General features: G+C 37.9%; 1 protein-coding gene across 1 annotated transcript in view; it reads right to left on the reverse strand.

Annotated features, from left to right (window-relative positions):
• Positions 1-16,203, reverse strand: part of dock4 (dedicator of cytokinesis 4) — a 128,661-nt gene that overhangs the window by 14,990 nt on the left and 97,468 nt on the right. Inside the window, exons 28-41 of the mRNA XM_063000064.1 lie at positions 15,659-15,734; positions 12,235-12,335; positions 12,001-12,059; positions 11,768-11,916; positions 10,124-10,209; positions 9,991-10,017; positions 8,527-8,622; positions 8,100-8,160; positions 7,405-7,498; positions 6,372-6,520; positions 5,223-5,309; positions 4,455-4,559; positions 2,589-2,730; positions 2,097-2,263 (exon numbers count right to left, since the gene is read on the reverse strand). Of these exons, the coding sequence (XP_062856134.1) occupies positions 2,097-2,263; positions 2,589-2,730; positions 4,455-4,559; positions 5,223-5,309; positions 6,372-6,520; positions 7,405-7,498; positions 8,100-8,160; positions 8,527-8,622; positions 9,991-10,017; positions 10,124-10,209; positions 11,768-11,916; positions 12,001-12,059; positions 12,235-12,335; positions 15,659-15,734 (1,399 nt within the window). The remainder of the gene's footprint in view (positions 1-2,096; positions 2,264-2,588; positions 2,731-4,454; positions 4,560-5,222; positions 5,310-6,371; positions 6,521-7,404; positions 7,499-8,099; positions 8,161-8,526; positions 8,623-9,990; positions 10,018-10,123; positions 10,210-11,767; positions 11,917-12,000; positions 12,060-12,234; positions 12,336-15,658; positions 15,735-16,203) is intronic.

Raw genomic sequence — 16,203 nt, forward strand, 5'->3', positions numbered from 1 at the left:
TGACATTTTGGAGGGAAAATGACAAGCAGTGCTCAATTTGGACATTTAGGGGTGTAGTCTCTTAGGGGTGTACTCACTTTTGTTGCCGATGGTTTAGACATTAATGGCTGTATATTGAGTTATTTTGAGGGAAGAATAAATTTACACTGTTATATAAGCTGCACACAGACTACTTTTCATTGTGTCAAAGTGTCATTTTGTCAGTGTTGTCCCATGAAAAGATATACTTAAATATCTGCAGAAATGTGAGGGGTGTACTCACTTTTGTGATACACTGTATAGTTAAATAGATAGATGTATGAATGGAATCATGGGTTGACTTACAGGCTAATGTTTACATGGATAAATAGACAGACAGACGGACGGACATAGATTAGATAGATATATAAATAGAACCATGGGTTGATGGACCTACAGGCTAAAGTTTGTATGAATGGTTGGACAGACAGACAAATAGACAGATAGGCAGAAAAGATAAATGGACAGATCATGGGTTAATAGACCTACAGGCTAATGTTTATATGGATAAATAGATGGACAGACAGAAACAGACAGACATAGATAATATAGATATATAAATAGAATCATAGGTTGATAGACCTACAAACTAAGAGCATATGGATGATAGATGGATGTAGGGAATCATGGGTTGATGGTCCTACAGGCTCATTTTTATATGGATAAATGGATGGACTGAGGGACATACAGACAGACAGACAGACAGACAGACAGACAGATAGATAGATAGATGGATGGATGGATGGACTGAGGGACATACATACAGACAGACAGATAGATCATGGGTTGATGGACCTATAGACTAACGTTTATATGGATAAATAATCGGACAGAAGGACAGACAGACAGACAGACATAGATTAGATAGATATATAAATAGAATCATGGGTTGATAGACCTACAGGCTAAGATTATATGGATGATAGACAGATGTAGGGAATCATGGGTTGATGGTCCTACAGGCTAATTTTTATATTTTAAATGGATGGACTGATGGACATACAGACAAACAGACAGACAGACGGATAGATAGAATCATGGGTTGATAGACCTACAGGCTTATGTTTATATGGATAAATGGATGGACTGATGGTCGTACAAACAGACAGACAGATAGATCATGGGTTGATAGACCTACAGGCTAAGATTATGTGGATGATAGATAGATGTAGGGAATCATGGGCTGATGGACCTACAGGCTAATTTTTATATGGATAAATGGATGGACTGACGGACATACAGATAAACAGACAGACAGACAAACAAACAGACAGACAGATAGATAGAATCATGGGTTGATAGACCTATAGGCTAATGTTTATAGGGATAAATGGACAGACAGACAGACAGACATAAATTAGATAGATATATAAATAGAATCATGGGTTGATGGATCTACAGGCTGATACAATCCTAGGTAGACTGATGTAGAGACTGATGATAAATGAATGCTGGGTTATTGACTGAGTGAATGATTGATTACACAAATAATATACACAGACAGTTACAGGCTGAACAGATATACTTTCTCGAAAGTATGTATACATTTGACCATAAGTGAGTTGGAAATCCTATTCCAATACCACGGACATTAATGTAAAGTTGCCTCCCCTCTGGCAAAGCTTTTCACAACATTCTAGTTTGTGTGGACCACTGCAGATCAGGAACACCAAACTTATAGTATCATGTGTTCATAAACCTCTCCTCGAGCAGTCTATGTAGATAGACAACTTTCCAGAAGAAAAGAAAATGAAATTATGTGAAGGAAATTAACAAACTAAATGATAATAGAGCACTGAAATGATGCTTTTAAATGGATCTTGCAATGAACTTTTAAAGATACCAGATATTAAAATGAAAATAGCAAGACAAAAATCTTGTAAACAACCAAATTAAAGCAATAACAAGTTTTTCTGCTATAAAATAAAACCACAACACAGCAATAAAACAGTCAATAAAACCAGACAAGTGGTTTGAAATGATCAGTTTAAATGCATCAAACAAAACCAGTGTACCTGGGTGTTTACATTCACAAATACTGAGTCACATGACCTGTCTTCCTGCTGCTCATATCTCACCTTGAATTCGTTCTCTTTATCCTTGGTGCCCTTGTGGAAGGGTCGGTCGTAACGAAACCTCCAGATGTGATTGACTTTGTAGAAGCTCTTGATGTTGTTGGGCACTCCGTCTCTCTGCAGTACGTCCTGATTCTCTGGTACAGGAGTGACGGCGTAGATCTGCAGGTCTGAACGGCAGAAGGTGAAGGAACAGACAGAGACTTCGATGGTATAGATGTATGCTAGGTCAATGTTTAAATCAACACACAGTCTCAGTATTATGACTGCCATTTACTATTCCTGGATACTGAAAATATTGAAAGCTGTAAAATGATCCTATCCTAGAGTGTTTACTAAGACACCTATTACCTCTATGCTAAATTAAAGCTCAGTGCTTATGTAATAATAATGTAAACATAAACATGAAATGTTCAGGTGTGATTGCTTGTGCATGCCCATATATTTACAGGAGAGAGTGCATGATAATGTATATTATGTGTTTGTAAAAGATACACTGTGCTTCCGCCTGCAGGATGGTCTGATCGGGCTGGTTGGCATGCTGCATGGCGATGGCATGAGGAAACTCGCTTAGCATCCTCTGCTGAAACGCTTCCAGTCGCTCATAGTCATTCCCTCGACATACAAACTCTTTATTCTGCACAACACACACACACACACACACACACACACACACACACACACACAAACACACAAATATACACAAGATCAATGAAAAGTTAACACACAGACTCAACAACATGACGTTCAACAGCATGAAGATCATTACTTGGTGAACATCGCCATCTAGAGGGCTTTGTAGACAGTCTGTAAAAAGCCAAGAACACAAACAAGACAGAAAGACAGACAGAAAAATAGACAGACAAAGCAGACAGACAGGCATAAAGAAAGATATAGACATTCAGACATACAGACAGAGATATAGACAGAAAAAAGACAATGACTGAAAGACAAAGACAGAAACAGAAAGAAAAAGACATACAGACAGACATACATACAGAAAAAAGACAGAGGCAGACAGACAGTTTAGAAAGAAAGACAAACACATACAGACATGCAGACAGAAAAGACAAAGACAGACAGTCAGAAAAACAAAAAACAGACAAAGACAAACAAGGAAAGACAAAGACCAACATAAATAAGGAAGGCAGGCAAAAACACAGTGGCAAAAAAAAGAGAAGACATAGCGACTATGACAGACAGACAAAAACAGACAGGCATAAAGAAAAAGACAGACAGATAAACAAAAAGACAGACAGACAGACTGACATAAAGAAAGAAGGCAGGCAAGCAAGAAAGCAAGAATGAAAGAAAAACACCTGGATTATATACACCTACTAACTACTGTACATGAACTGCTTTACATTCTTTATTACTTTCTACATTTAGATAAACATTTTAAGTTGTGTATCAAGGGCACAAAAACATTAAAATACTGAGCTTCATTTCATATTCATTTTAATTGTATTAAAAAGATTGTTATAGCAGTGTCTCTTCGTATATGTTCAGGTTTATACAGTGTCCTATTTTCATCCTCTGAAGCATGACATTTTCAAAAACTTGAGTAAAGTCATGGCCTTCTTACATTTATTTTAAAGAATGTTACAGTTTGAATTTGATGTAAGCATAATGAATCACTTCAGTAAATCATAACAGATAATCCAACATTTCTGCTGCCTGCCGTGAACACATGTGGAACGAATAAACAATCCTGAATAAACAGTCTGATGCAAAAGCTCATACTACAGTGACTACAGCCTTAATTCTCTTAAAAGGTACAATAAAGAACATTTTGTATTCACATATATAAAACAATAACACATTACTTATTTACAATTTTATATGTTATACTGTTTTATTCCTTTATAGCGTGATTTTATCCTGATTATTATTATTATTATTATTATTATTATTAACTACTTTATTGTTATTATTATTATTATCATTAACTTGAATATATAGAATATATTATAAAAATGAACTGCTGGTTCCTGATTTAATGTGTATACAAGCAACATAATGTTGTAATAATATTAAGAAAAAAAGAAAAAAAACTATAAAACCCCTTAATTTGTAAGTCTTCTATTTTATTTATTTATCAAGTTGTGTGTGTTCCAGAAAAAAAAGTTGCATTTTAAGACAGCAATGTCCCAGAAGTGTATGAAGTGTCCCAGAAGTATTGACCTCAACAGTCGGTTTGATTAACCCATACTTAACATTCACCACTATTCGTGGGAACTGATGGGTGTGGTGTCAGACTGTAAGATATGAGAGGTGACACTGCTGTCAGTGCGGATTTTTAGCAATACATATGACAAACAAACTAAACTCTGTTTCCTCTTGTGAAACAAGACTATTCACCCGTAAGAAGAAGGGAAACTTCTTGCCATAGAACCCAATCCTGAAGAACTCTGGTTCAAGCCTCTGCTGGTTCATTATCTTATCATAGAGAGACGCCTCCATGAGCTTGGAAATAATAGAGAAAAAGATTATTGTGTCAGTATAAATAGTATCTAGTGTAAGTATTATATTAAAGAAAGCTGAAACAGAAAGGGTTTAATACAGCAGGGTTTATTATAATAGAGATTTTATTATTCGCAGGTTGTTAAAGAAATATGTTCAACTCTCTATTCAGATCTGTGTTTTGTTACAGATACTTATACTTAAATATATAATTAATGTGATTATGTAATATGCATGTAAATTACGTGCCCAGGTGGCGCAGGGTAAATAGCCCACTACCTCTGGGATCCAGGGTTCGAATCCACAGCAATACTACTGTTCGTTCGGGGATCTACATACAAGCATGATTGGCTATGTCTGAGAAGGGGGTGGCCGAGGCCCAACAATGGATTGGCGTTCTGTCCAGTGTGTTACTTCACTGCATTGCAGGAAAGCAAGACCCTGACCAGGATAAGGGTGGTGATACATTGTTTTAATGAAATAAATAAATGAAAATGTATAAATTATGCATTTATACTTAGGTAAAATGTGTGCAAGCCCAAATTACAATCAGATTTAAACTTGGACCAATGTCTATGCAACCCCCACTTTAGACGATTTATTATTAAATATAAGAAATATGGTATTTTAAAAGTGTTACATGTGACTTTTTAGAGTATCACTCACCCTCATTTTACTCAGGTTTCTGTAGTCATAGTAAGCCTCGTACTGACTGGCCAGCTCTCGGCAGAGGATGATACAGTTCTCCCAGCACTGCAACCCAAACAGAAACAAACTTCAGATCATTTGTTTTAATTAAATCATTTTTACATTAGAAGCGTGTTTATACAACTATAATACGAAATAAACTATAAATATAAACTTTAAATACAAAAGCACAATTCAGGCTGGAAAACTACGAGTCAACACTGCCAACAACTTTCCAACAACACCATACAAAAAAGCAAAAACACACCCCCTACAGGTCAGTGGTAGAAATGTTTTTTTCCCGTTTCAATGTGTACTTGTATATAGCTAAACTGGCAGTAAAGCCTCTTAAACTTTTGAACTGGTCTGCTACTGAGCATCAACATTAACCCCAGTCCTGATCTAAGTTGCTGGATTGGATTAGATTTGATACATTTTTGATCTGATATTGACTGACCAAAGAATCAGACATAAACAAAAGACTAAACATCAAGACTCACTGTCATGCATTTAAAACAATGTATCAGTACCAGAATAAAGAGACACTCAGAGCTTTAATGTTTGTGGAATACTAAAAACTGGGATTGGGACATCTCTAGCGCTAACAGTTGCTAATAAAAACAGTTTGAGGATATAGGGTATTATTATGTTTGGCTGTTGTTCATGACAAACATCACAAACAAGCCTTCAAACAATTGACTTAAATGCTTCCTCATTTTGCTTTTTTACTATATTAATGGAGGCAGCATGGTGGTGCAGTGGGTACCACTAACAGCAAAAAGGGTCTGGGTTCAGTTCAGCAGACTGGCAGCCATGACCTTTTCTGTGTGAGGTTTGCATGTTCTCCCTGTGTCCAAATGGTCTTATTCTGGGTGCTCCTGTTACCTCCCACCCAAGTCCAAAGACATTTGCACCCAAGTGTAAAGGAGTGTGTGTGTGCCCTGTGATGGACTGGCAACCAGTCCGGGGTGTTTACTGCATTTTGCCCAATGAAGCAGACCCACCGCAACCCTGACCAGGATAATGCAGTGGTAAAACAGACAGGTGTGCTACCTGATAAACTGCTGGTTAATACCCGAGTAAACACGCATGTGTGGAAGTGGTTTAAATACCCGACAGTGAACTGACCTTTCCCCGGTCAAAGTTGTGTATGATGGTGAGATGGAGACACTCTTTTCTCTGCCATTCACTCTGCATGGGGTAGGTGAGGAACTCCCTCAGAGGTCTCTCTGTCCATTCCAACAGCTCGTCATACAGTAGGAGGGTGTATGCTGCCTCTGACGGGGGGCGAACACAATCACACAGGCACAGACGGTCATTGTACCAGAGAACAACAACATACACAGACACTAATACACACATAGAATGTCATCACAGTGGTTTCCAAATCATTTGTACTGATAAATCATGCACTTCTAGATTCTTCTCTTGCTTGACAGACACAGTGATGTCACTGGTCCATTGTTACCTGGGTGTTTCAGAAAAAGTTATGAGGAAAAAATAAATAATTTTATAGTGGAGTAGGGGCCATGATATTTAATGTTTTGGGGCTGCTTTTCCTATATACAGTATTTTATCTATATACAGTATCTATGCCATTAATACATCTATATATCAAGATTCGAGCTGATAAGAAAAACATCTACAGCATATACAGGAAAATTTTAGCAGTGGACTGTTCACAAATCTCTGAGCTCTGCTACCGTCAGACAGGCGCCTATATGTATATCCGCAGGTGGGAATGCAGGAGAGGATTCCTGATAACTGCTGGCTGGTTGAAGGTGCTTGCACAGAGATACAGATCTCTATACAAACCCGCCTCTCACAGATAAAAAGAAGCGGTCAGCTACTGCACACGAGTCGGAGGGGGCATGTGTGTTAGTCACAGAAAAATGCGATAGAGGAATCAGTTACGACTAAATTGGGAGCAAAATTTGGAAAAGTGCATTTACAAAAAATACATTAAATAAAAAAGAAAAGGAAATAAAGGGAAAATTTACTAAATTTTTTATTACACCAGGACATGACAAAGTGTGACAGTGTCTCAATGACTGCGCTGGTTCTTTATGACGGCAATTTTGTTGCACCCTCTTCAAATAATTAAAAATAGGGGTATAAATAACAGTGAAGTGTTTCTAACGTAATGAGATTGGTACAGTACCTGTGTAGTTCTGGACTTTCAGGTGAAGCTCATACAGTTTATGAATGTAGCGGATGTACATCTCCTCTTTGTTCAGCTCAGTCTTGTAAAAGTTCTGAAACAGTAACAAACATACAGAAATATAAAAAATCATAAATGATTAAAGGTGAATTACTTGCATTGACATGTCCTTTATGGACTCCAATCAGCCATAATATTAAAACCACCTCCTTGTTTCTACACTCACTGTCCATTTTATCAGCTCCACTTATCATATAGGAGCACTTTGTAGTTCTTCAATTACTGACTGTAATCCATCTATTTCTCTACATAAAATGGACAGTGAGTGTAGAAACAAGGAGGTGGTTTTAATATTATGGCTGATTTTTTACCAACTGATCCAACAGTACACAAAAGTATGAACATCAGACATTCGTCAGGGCATCAAGCTATTAAACATCATGAATGCAGTAAAAATCAGAGAGTAATTAAGAGTTATATAATTTAATTTTGCCCCTTTCCTCCTGAATCATGTCACTTCTTTGTAACAGTAATGTGTGTTTATGTCAAATCTCATGCCTGCACCATCCTTTCATCCTTACAAAGCTTTCTCTATTCTAAATCAACCGTCAACTAGAATCATTCACATGCATTAAGTCACAGACACAAAGCTGGTGTGACTACAGCTTAACAGGCGAGACAGTATTGTTAATTACCAGCAGGTTGACGGTACAGCCCATCTTTTTCCCGTCAACCTCGCCAATCTTCATACAGTCCCTGAAACAATGAGAGAAAGTGGAAATGTTGGACGTGGAACATTTTGTTGATAATATAACCAGCTCGGGCATGTGTGGGTACCACCCTGAGACACAATCTATAGAGATTATAAAAATTTTATTGTATCACTATGGAAGGGGTTAGAACACAATTTCTAAGGCTCGGGACTCCACTGAACTACATTTGGAGCCTCCAATTGACGGAAACTTAAAACATTATGCCCATAAGGAGTCAGCTTCATGTTTTATGTTTTACAGAATACATCGAGTTACTTTGTCAAGTTTCCATTTACTTAATGATCCTACATTTTTCAGATTATGCAGTACCAGAGGAAATCAGATATCAGTGTGTTAGTGAGCGTGTTACCTGTAGTCCAGTAGACGTTCCATAAGGCGAGTTACAGTGGCTATATGAGAAACTCCACTCTCTCTCCACGTCTCTCTCTCAATCTTCTTCAGCAAGCTATAACACACACACACACACACACACACTAAATGGCCAAGAATATATGTGACATCAAAACATGAAACCTATACCTACATGGTGGTTAAACATTCTGAAACGATGGACATTTAAATGGAGCTTATCATGCTTTGCTTATAGAACAGCTTCCACTGTACTTGATAGGATCTGTGATCTCCCAGCCACGTTGGTCTCCATGTTTTTCCAAATGTTTTAGTTTTCTGACACAAACTTTATCAGTTCAGGATTGTTCAGTACAGTCATCACATTCTTGGTGGGGTTTAGGTCAGGGTGTTTTTAGGAAGCTTAACTGGAGCCAGGTTCGGGTTGTTGTCCTGTTAGAAAACCCAAATGCATCCAGGATTTAACTTCCAGGGTCATGGTTTGTGGTTGGGCTAAAAGATTTTGAAGAATTTTGAAGAATAACTTAGTGGTTAAGGTACTGGACAAGTGATCAGAACATCTCTGGTTATAGCTCTACAATTGCCAAGGTACCATGGTTTGACCCGTGAGCAAGGAGTCCATCCATTGCTCACACTGTATACATTGCAATTGCAGGTCACTCTGGATAAAAGCTTCAATGAAATACCGTAAATTTAGCAAATGTGACCTAAAACTATCTCCATGCTTGACAGTAGGTACAGTGTTGTTGGGTTTTACACCCTCACATTTTTACAATAAAAACAAAGAAGAATGCCTTTATTTGTCATATATACATATACATGTGTACAGTACAATGAAATGCTACTTCTGCATATCCCAGCTTGTTTGGAAGGGGTCAGAGCACAGGGTCAGCCACTGTACGGACAGGGTTAAGAGCCTTGCTCAAGGGCCCAACAGTGGCTGCATAGCAAAGCCTGGATTTGAACTGACAACAGACCAAAGCTTTACCCACTAAGCTACCACTGTCCTCAAACATGTAGATTCACATGTATTGTATTTAACAGATGTAAATTTAAATGGACAGTTTTTACATTTTTCTTTTAAATATATTTCTGGTCATTGTGGTCAAATAACTTCAATAATTTAATTATTACCCAACTTCAGTCATGCTTTAGGGTGCCTACTTTAAAGCATGGGCTTCTTTCTTGCCAATAAAGCTTTCTTGCTTGTGTTGATAATCACGGCAGACCTGTTTTTTAGTTGTTCATTGATTACATCTGACCATCAGGACAAATGTTCCCTCATAATCAGGTATCAGTTCCAGATTTCTTTCCAGCATTAATAAAAAGGCACTGTTCCATGTATTTTGGATTTGCACACAATTGTCTGTACAGATTTTTGGGATTGTAATTGCATAACGATAGCATGAAGTAAAATTATTGTCTACGTTTTCTGTGTTGGTATATTACAATAGGAGTGTCCTACCTTGGGTACGGACCAAACAGTGGGATTCTAATCCAGAAAACATAAGAGGAGAAACACAGTATTAATACGTTGGTTATCACAGAGTAATCAGTACATTAACTGTAATATATTGTTGTTGTAATCAGACGCTCACATGTTGTTGAAAAGCTCCTTGTAGGTCTCGTCTCCTTTACCTTCCGACATCAGACTCTCCAGCTTATCTATCAGCTTTGCTTCCACCTGTAGATAGATCAAGAGAACATTCCATTAAATATGAGGTATGTCCCCTTAAGTCTCAAAAAAGTTCTAAATTGTCCCTAATGTGTTGCCTTGATTGTCTTTTTGGGTGTTTTTCCATCTTGGGTTCACCAACACCTCTCAATTCAATTGCTTAATACACTTTTCAAGGTCCGCCACCTTCTCTACTCACCAGAAAAAGAGTGAAACTAAGGCTGGGGGACTTTGTGTGTATTAGGGCAAAAGCTAACAGTCAAAAAAGGCCAAAAACAAACTGGCTAAATATCAACTTTTACTCATTTTCCCACATTTTATGTTGTAGTTTTGTCAATCCTTATAGCAACATGATCTTAAAAATACTCAAAAATCATCATCAAGTGCTAATTCACAAGCAAACAGCCCAAGAGCCTCCTGACTCTTACCTGCTACCTATATTTGTACAGGCAGTTGTAGTCTAGAGGTTAAGGTAATGGACTTTTAACCAGAAGATCGCTGGTTCAAACCCTACCACTGCCAGGTTGTCACCGTTGGGCCCTTGAGCAAGGCCCTTAACCCTCAATTGCTTAGACTGTGTACTGTAAGTCGCGGATAAAAGCGTCTGCTAAATGCTGAAAATGTAAATGGTTTATAGATCTTTATAATTTAAAGTGATCGACTTCTATATGCATTATCCTTTCACTACTGGTGACATTTAAAAAGCACTGGTTTAACTAATTTGAGAGGGAATTTACTTTTATCTATTTCTATCTACAGTGGGAATGAAACAAGTAAAAAACTTTAAAATTTGAATGAAATTAAAATCTCAATCCATGTATGTGTCACATCTGAGGCTGCTGGTTCCCCTCCTCACCAGCAGAGGGCACCCTCACCTGAGTACTAGCTGGCTGGTGGCTCACCTGATCCTAATCAGCGGCCATCTTGGACTTGGTGCTGTTGTTTAACATGCTCTTTCACTTTGCACTGATAGCAAATCATTAGCAAATATTGAACTTTTTTGGGATATTTTTGATGCTCTTATATTTGAAGTAAAACGTACAGCATAAATGTGATCGTGAGATTCTGCTGGTTTGTTTGATAGAAATATTGTCAATATGAATACAAATCCAGCCTGTAATAATACAAAATATTAACACTGTAATTCTGTCAGAATGTATCAGAACTACAATGTTTTGTGTTTTTAAGATGACTTGTAAACCAAATAAGCTAAAATACGGGCAGTGGCCTGCCATTGTACTTTACATTTACAGTATATCGTATCGTATATCACCACTTCTCAAAAGCATATCGAGATATTAGTTTTTAGTCATATCGCACAGCCCTAATTGCAATTACTTTTCAATTGTCTGATTTAGGTGTTTAAATATTTTGTCTATTAAACAAACCAACATTCGTTTTACAAAATATGTCATTTTTATTTAAATTCTGCAGAGAAAAATAAGAAAAGGGACAATTACTAATTAAAACACTGTGTAATGAATAAATCTGGATCTTTTTCCACCCACACATGTCCTCTACATTTTCTAAGCAACATTTACACTTGTGTCCATGGTTTAGTCAGTACCTGTTTGAAGTTGCCACTGCGACGTTCTTCGTTGTCCATCATGTCATGAAAGACAGGAATAAGGACGTTCCTCAGATCTGGCTGGGGCACCAGGGTCACCTCCAGGAACGGACCAATCAGAGAAGGGATCAGGTTCACTTTATATTCTCCTAATGAGCCAACAGAGAACAATACAGTAAATATCAGCCCCACAAAGCTAACGTTTCAGTAAGTGGGTGTTTTATTATCCTTACCCAGATTCTGCCACATGCTGAAGATCTCGCATCCAATCATCACCCGCATGTCTCCATACCTTCACAACAATGTGAGGAACCATGAGCCAAAAATAGTAGCAACAACATTTTTTTTTATTTAATCTGCTTTGGAAATGATTGCTTGACAAGCCAAGGCTGAACATCCCTGTGTTTACATGCTACACCCATCATCATACTGCTTTCTGATTGATGAGCAGATGGTAAGCTGCTTACTTTTCCAGCACTTTCTTCCTCTTGGATGGCGGGAACGTCTCAAGCTGTAGACACGGCTGGATGACGAATATTATAGAGAGATGAAAATAGGACTCCCATACCTGAAGCAGAAAGAAAAGATTCAGACCCTCTGGATTTGTTTTGGCGTAGAATGTGAAATGAACTGCCCTCTTCAAGTCTAGGCTTATATACGCTTAAGATCAAATTCAATAAACACATTAAAGTGAACAAAAAGTCAAAGTGGTCTAAATAGTGTTAGAGAAAAATGTTTATTTACACTGTAAGTATTAATACATAATCAATTACTGATTAGAAAATGTAGATCCAGTAGTCATATTCTAATATTCCAAGAATACTGCTACAACAGAATGTTACTGAATGTGTACATGGTGTACAGCAGCGGTCCCCAACCTTTTTTGCACCATGGACCGGTTTCATATAAGATACAACCCCTGGCAAAAATTATGGAATCACCACTCTTGGAAGATGTTCTTTCAATTGTTTAATTTTGTAGAAAAAAAATAAATCACAGACATGCCACAAAACTATCATTTCTCAAACTGTCAACCCTCTGGCATTAAGAAACAATAAAAAAAGAAACAAATATAATAGTTGTGGTCAGTCACAATTGCTTTTTTTTAGATCAAGTAGAGGAAAAAAATATGGAATCACTCAAATCTGAGGAAAAAATTATGGAATCATTAGAAAACACTGCACCATTATTACTTTGTTGCACCACCTCTGGCTTTTATAATGGTTTAAACTCTCTGAGGCATGGAGTTAACTAATGACAAACAGTATTCTTCATCAATCTGCCTTCAACTGTCTCTTGCTGTTGCCAGATCAGCTTTGCAGGTTGGAACCTTGTCATTGACCATTTTCTTCAATTTCTACCAGAGATTTTCAAATGGATTGAGATCCGGACTATTTGCAGGCCATGCCATTGACATTATATGTTTTCTTGAAGGAAAGTTTTCACGTCCTTTGCCCTATGGCAAGATGCATTATCATCTTGAAAAATGAAGTCATCGTCACCAAACATCCTTTCAACTGATGGAATAAGAAAAGCGTCCAAAATTTCAATGTGGACTTTGGCATTTATTGAAGACCATCTCCCCTGTGCCTTTACCCAACATGCAGGCCCATATCATCAACAACTGTGGAAATTAACATGTTTTCTTTAGGCAGTTATCTTCATAAATTTCATTGGACAGACACCAAACAAAAGTTCCAGCATCATCACCTTGCCCAATGCAGATTCGCGATTCATCACTGAAGATCACTTTTATCCAGTCACCCACAGTCCACGATTGCTTTTCTTTAGCCTACTTTAACCTTGTTCTTTTCTTTTTAGGTGTTAATGGTGGCTTTTGTTTAGCTTTTCTGTATGTAAATCCCATTTCTTTTAGGTGATTTCTTACAGTTCAGTCACAGACAATGACTCCACTTTCCGGCCACTTGTTTCTCATTTGTTTTGTTGTGCATTTTCTGTTTTCAAGACATATTGCTTTAAGTTTTCTATCTTGATGCTTTGATGTCTTACTTGGTCTACCAGTGCTTCCCTTTTACAACCTTCCCATTTTGTTTGTACTTGGTCCAGATTTTAAACACAGCTTACTGGGAACAACCAACATCTTTTGCGACATTCCACAATGATTTATCTTCTTGAAGGAGTTTTATAATCCTCTCATTTGTTTCAACTGACATATCTTGTGTTGGAACCATGATTCATGACAATCTGCTTTGTGCAACAGCTCTCCGAGGTGTGAGCACTCTTTTTAAACTGAAGAATAATTAGCAAATCTAATCTGCTGCAGATGTTTTGTTTTTAAACTGCAAATTACAGAGTGATTCCATAATTTTTTCCTCAGATTTGAGTGATTCCATATTTTTTTCCTCTACTTGATCTAAAAAAAGCAATTGTGACTGACCACAACTATTATATTTGTTTCTTTTTTTTATTGTTTCTTAAAGCCAGAAGGTTGACATTTTGAAAAATGATAGTTTTGTGGCATGTCTGTGATTTATCTTTTTTCTACAAAATTAAACAATTGACAGAACATCTTCCAAGAGTGGTGATTCCATAATTTTTGCCAGGGGTTGTATAATTTCACGGACCGGCGGGGGGGTTTGAAATAGAATAACTATAGAATAAAAAATCTCCCCCCCCCCCAGTGGTGATTGGAGATGTCACGAATACAGCCCCTTGAATCAGTGTTCCTTGAATCACTTCTGGAGAGTGCCTATGTGCCACGCCCCTCTCTCCGGGAGCACTCTCAGTCTCCAGCCAACGCCCATTTTGTGATTGGTCTCCGGCTAATTAGGCACAGCTGTACCTCGTCTGAGCTGAGGGGATTTAAGAAGGCAGCTGGAGCGTAGTCACTGGAGACTATTTGATATGACTACTTTCGTTGGCTTGCTCCATGCTCATGTTCTCTTGTCTTTCATCTGCTTAGCCTTTGTTTTGCTAGTTTGATTTTGCCTTAGCCTGTGTCTTTGTTTGTTAGCCTTTGCCTTAGTCTGTTAGCCCTGTTAGCCCTGTTTAGGTCCATTTAGCCTTGTCTAGTTCCTGTTTAGCTTAGGGTTTAGCATAGCATAGCATCATTCTTGTGCGATTAATTTAGCATAGTTTGTGTTTAGCTTAGCATTTAGCATAGGTTGTGTGTTTGTATGTCTTGTTCTCTCCTGTCTTGTTTTCAACCGTGTCTTGTCTTTTGTTATAATTAAATATTTTTGTTTGATCGTCTCTGGGTGTGTGTCCACCCCTTCTTGTCATAGCCCAAAGCGTTACAGGAGACAGTAATACCAGAAGAGTTTTGGAAATTTAACTGCTCTTGTAGTGATCTCTAATTATTTATTTTTTCTGTGCGGCCTGGTAAATAAATGACCCACGGACCAGTATGTGTATGTGATGATAAGTGTGTCAATTGCATTGCATGACGTTCAAACCCCAGTTCTAGCTGGTTTAGACCATTTCCTGTGTTCTGGCTAAGAAATCTCGTTAACGGTGGAATCCTCCACTGTCCTACAAGGTCACCAACAAGATCTATAAGGATGTTTGTTTTTCCCAGTGTTATCGCATTCACAGAGTCTGTGTGAGATTCTGTCGTGTGATCCTTCTCTGCAGACAAGATTAAAAATCTTTTCTACTCACAATCCAGTCTCTGAGGTATTTCATTAAGGATTTTCCACCACAACAGTTACTGAATCCACAGTACACAGACACTGATTACTAGCTACAATCCAGACTCACATATTCAGAATGTTCTGAATGTACTAGTCACAGTAAAGATCAAACTTGTGAATCTTGTGAATGACTGAACTAAGATGTGCCATAAACCAGGAACAAATGGCAAATATGTAGAAGATGAATATGAAATAAAAAAAGACACCACACAAGCACACAAATGCAATTTCCTCATACCTTGAAGTCAAATTTCTCATTAAGGAAGTTGCTGCGCAGTGTGTCGGAGAGATAGAGGACTGAAGTAATGATCACACTGAAAAACAGCAATAAATACAGCATTTATGATGATCTTCAATACAACAAAAGCACTGCAGTAAACCAAACCACATAAAGGCCCCTGTTAGGCCTGTTACACCAGTGAAATGACAGGATGATTGGATCGGCCATAGAATGGAATCGAATTTTTGACCAAAATATGACATCTGCCAGCATTTTTAAATCAAATAAAATGTGGGCTGACATTTCAAACTCATCGGTTCAAATCTCGGTTCTGCTACCGGCAGGCTGGGCTACATGAACAATGATTGGCTCGTTCATAGGGAGGATACCAGAGGGGATTCCTCACAACTGATGCAATTATGACCTTTGCTGGCTGATCAATGCCGCCTGCACAAAGACGAGGGATAATGTGATCAGGGTGTGTCTCTCTATGTGCAAAGCTGATCGACATATGAACTTGCCTTGTGCAGGTAAAGAGATGCAGTCAATACTGCACACAAGTT

This window comes from Trichomycterus rosablanca, chromosome 8 (assembly GCF_030014385.1).
Source record: "Trichomycterus rosablanca isolate fTriRos1 chromosome 8, fTriRos1.hap1, whole genome shotgun sequence".
In the NCBI taxonomy this organism is placed as follows: Eukaryota; Metazoa; Chordata; class Actinopteri; order Siluriformes; family Trichomycteridae; genus Trichomycterus; species Trichomycterus rosablanca.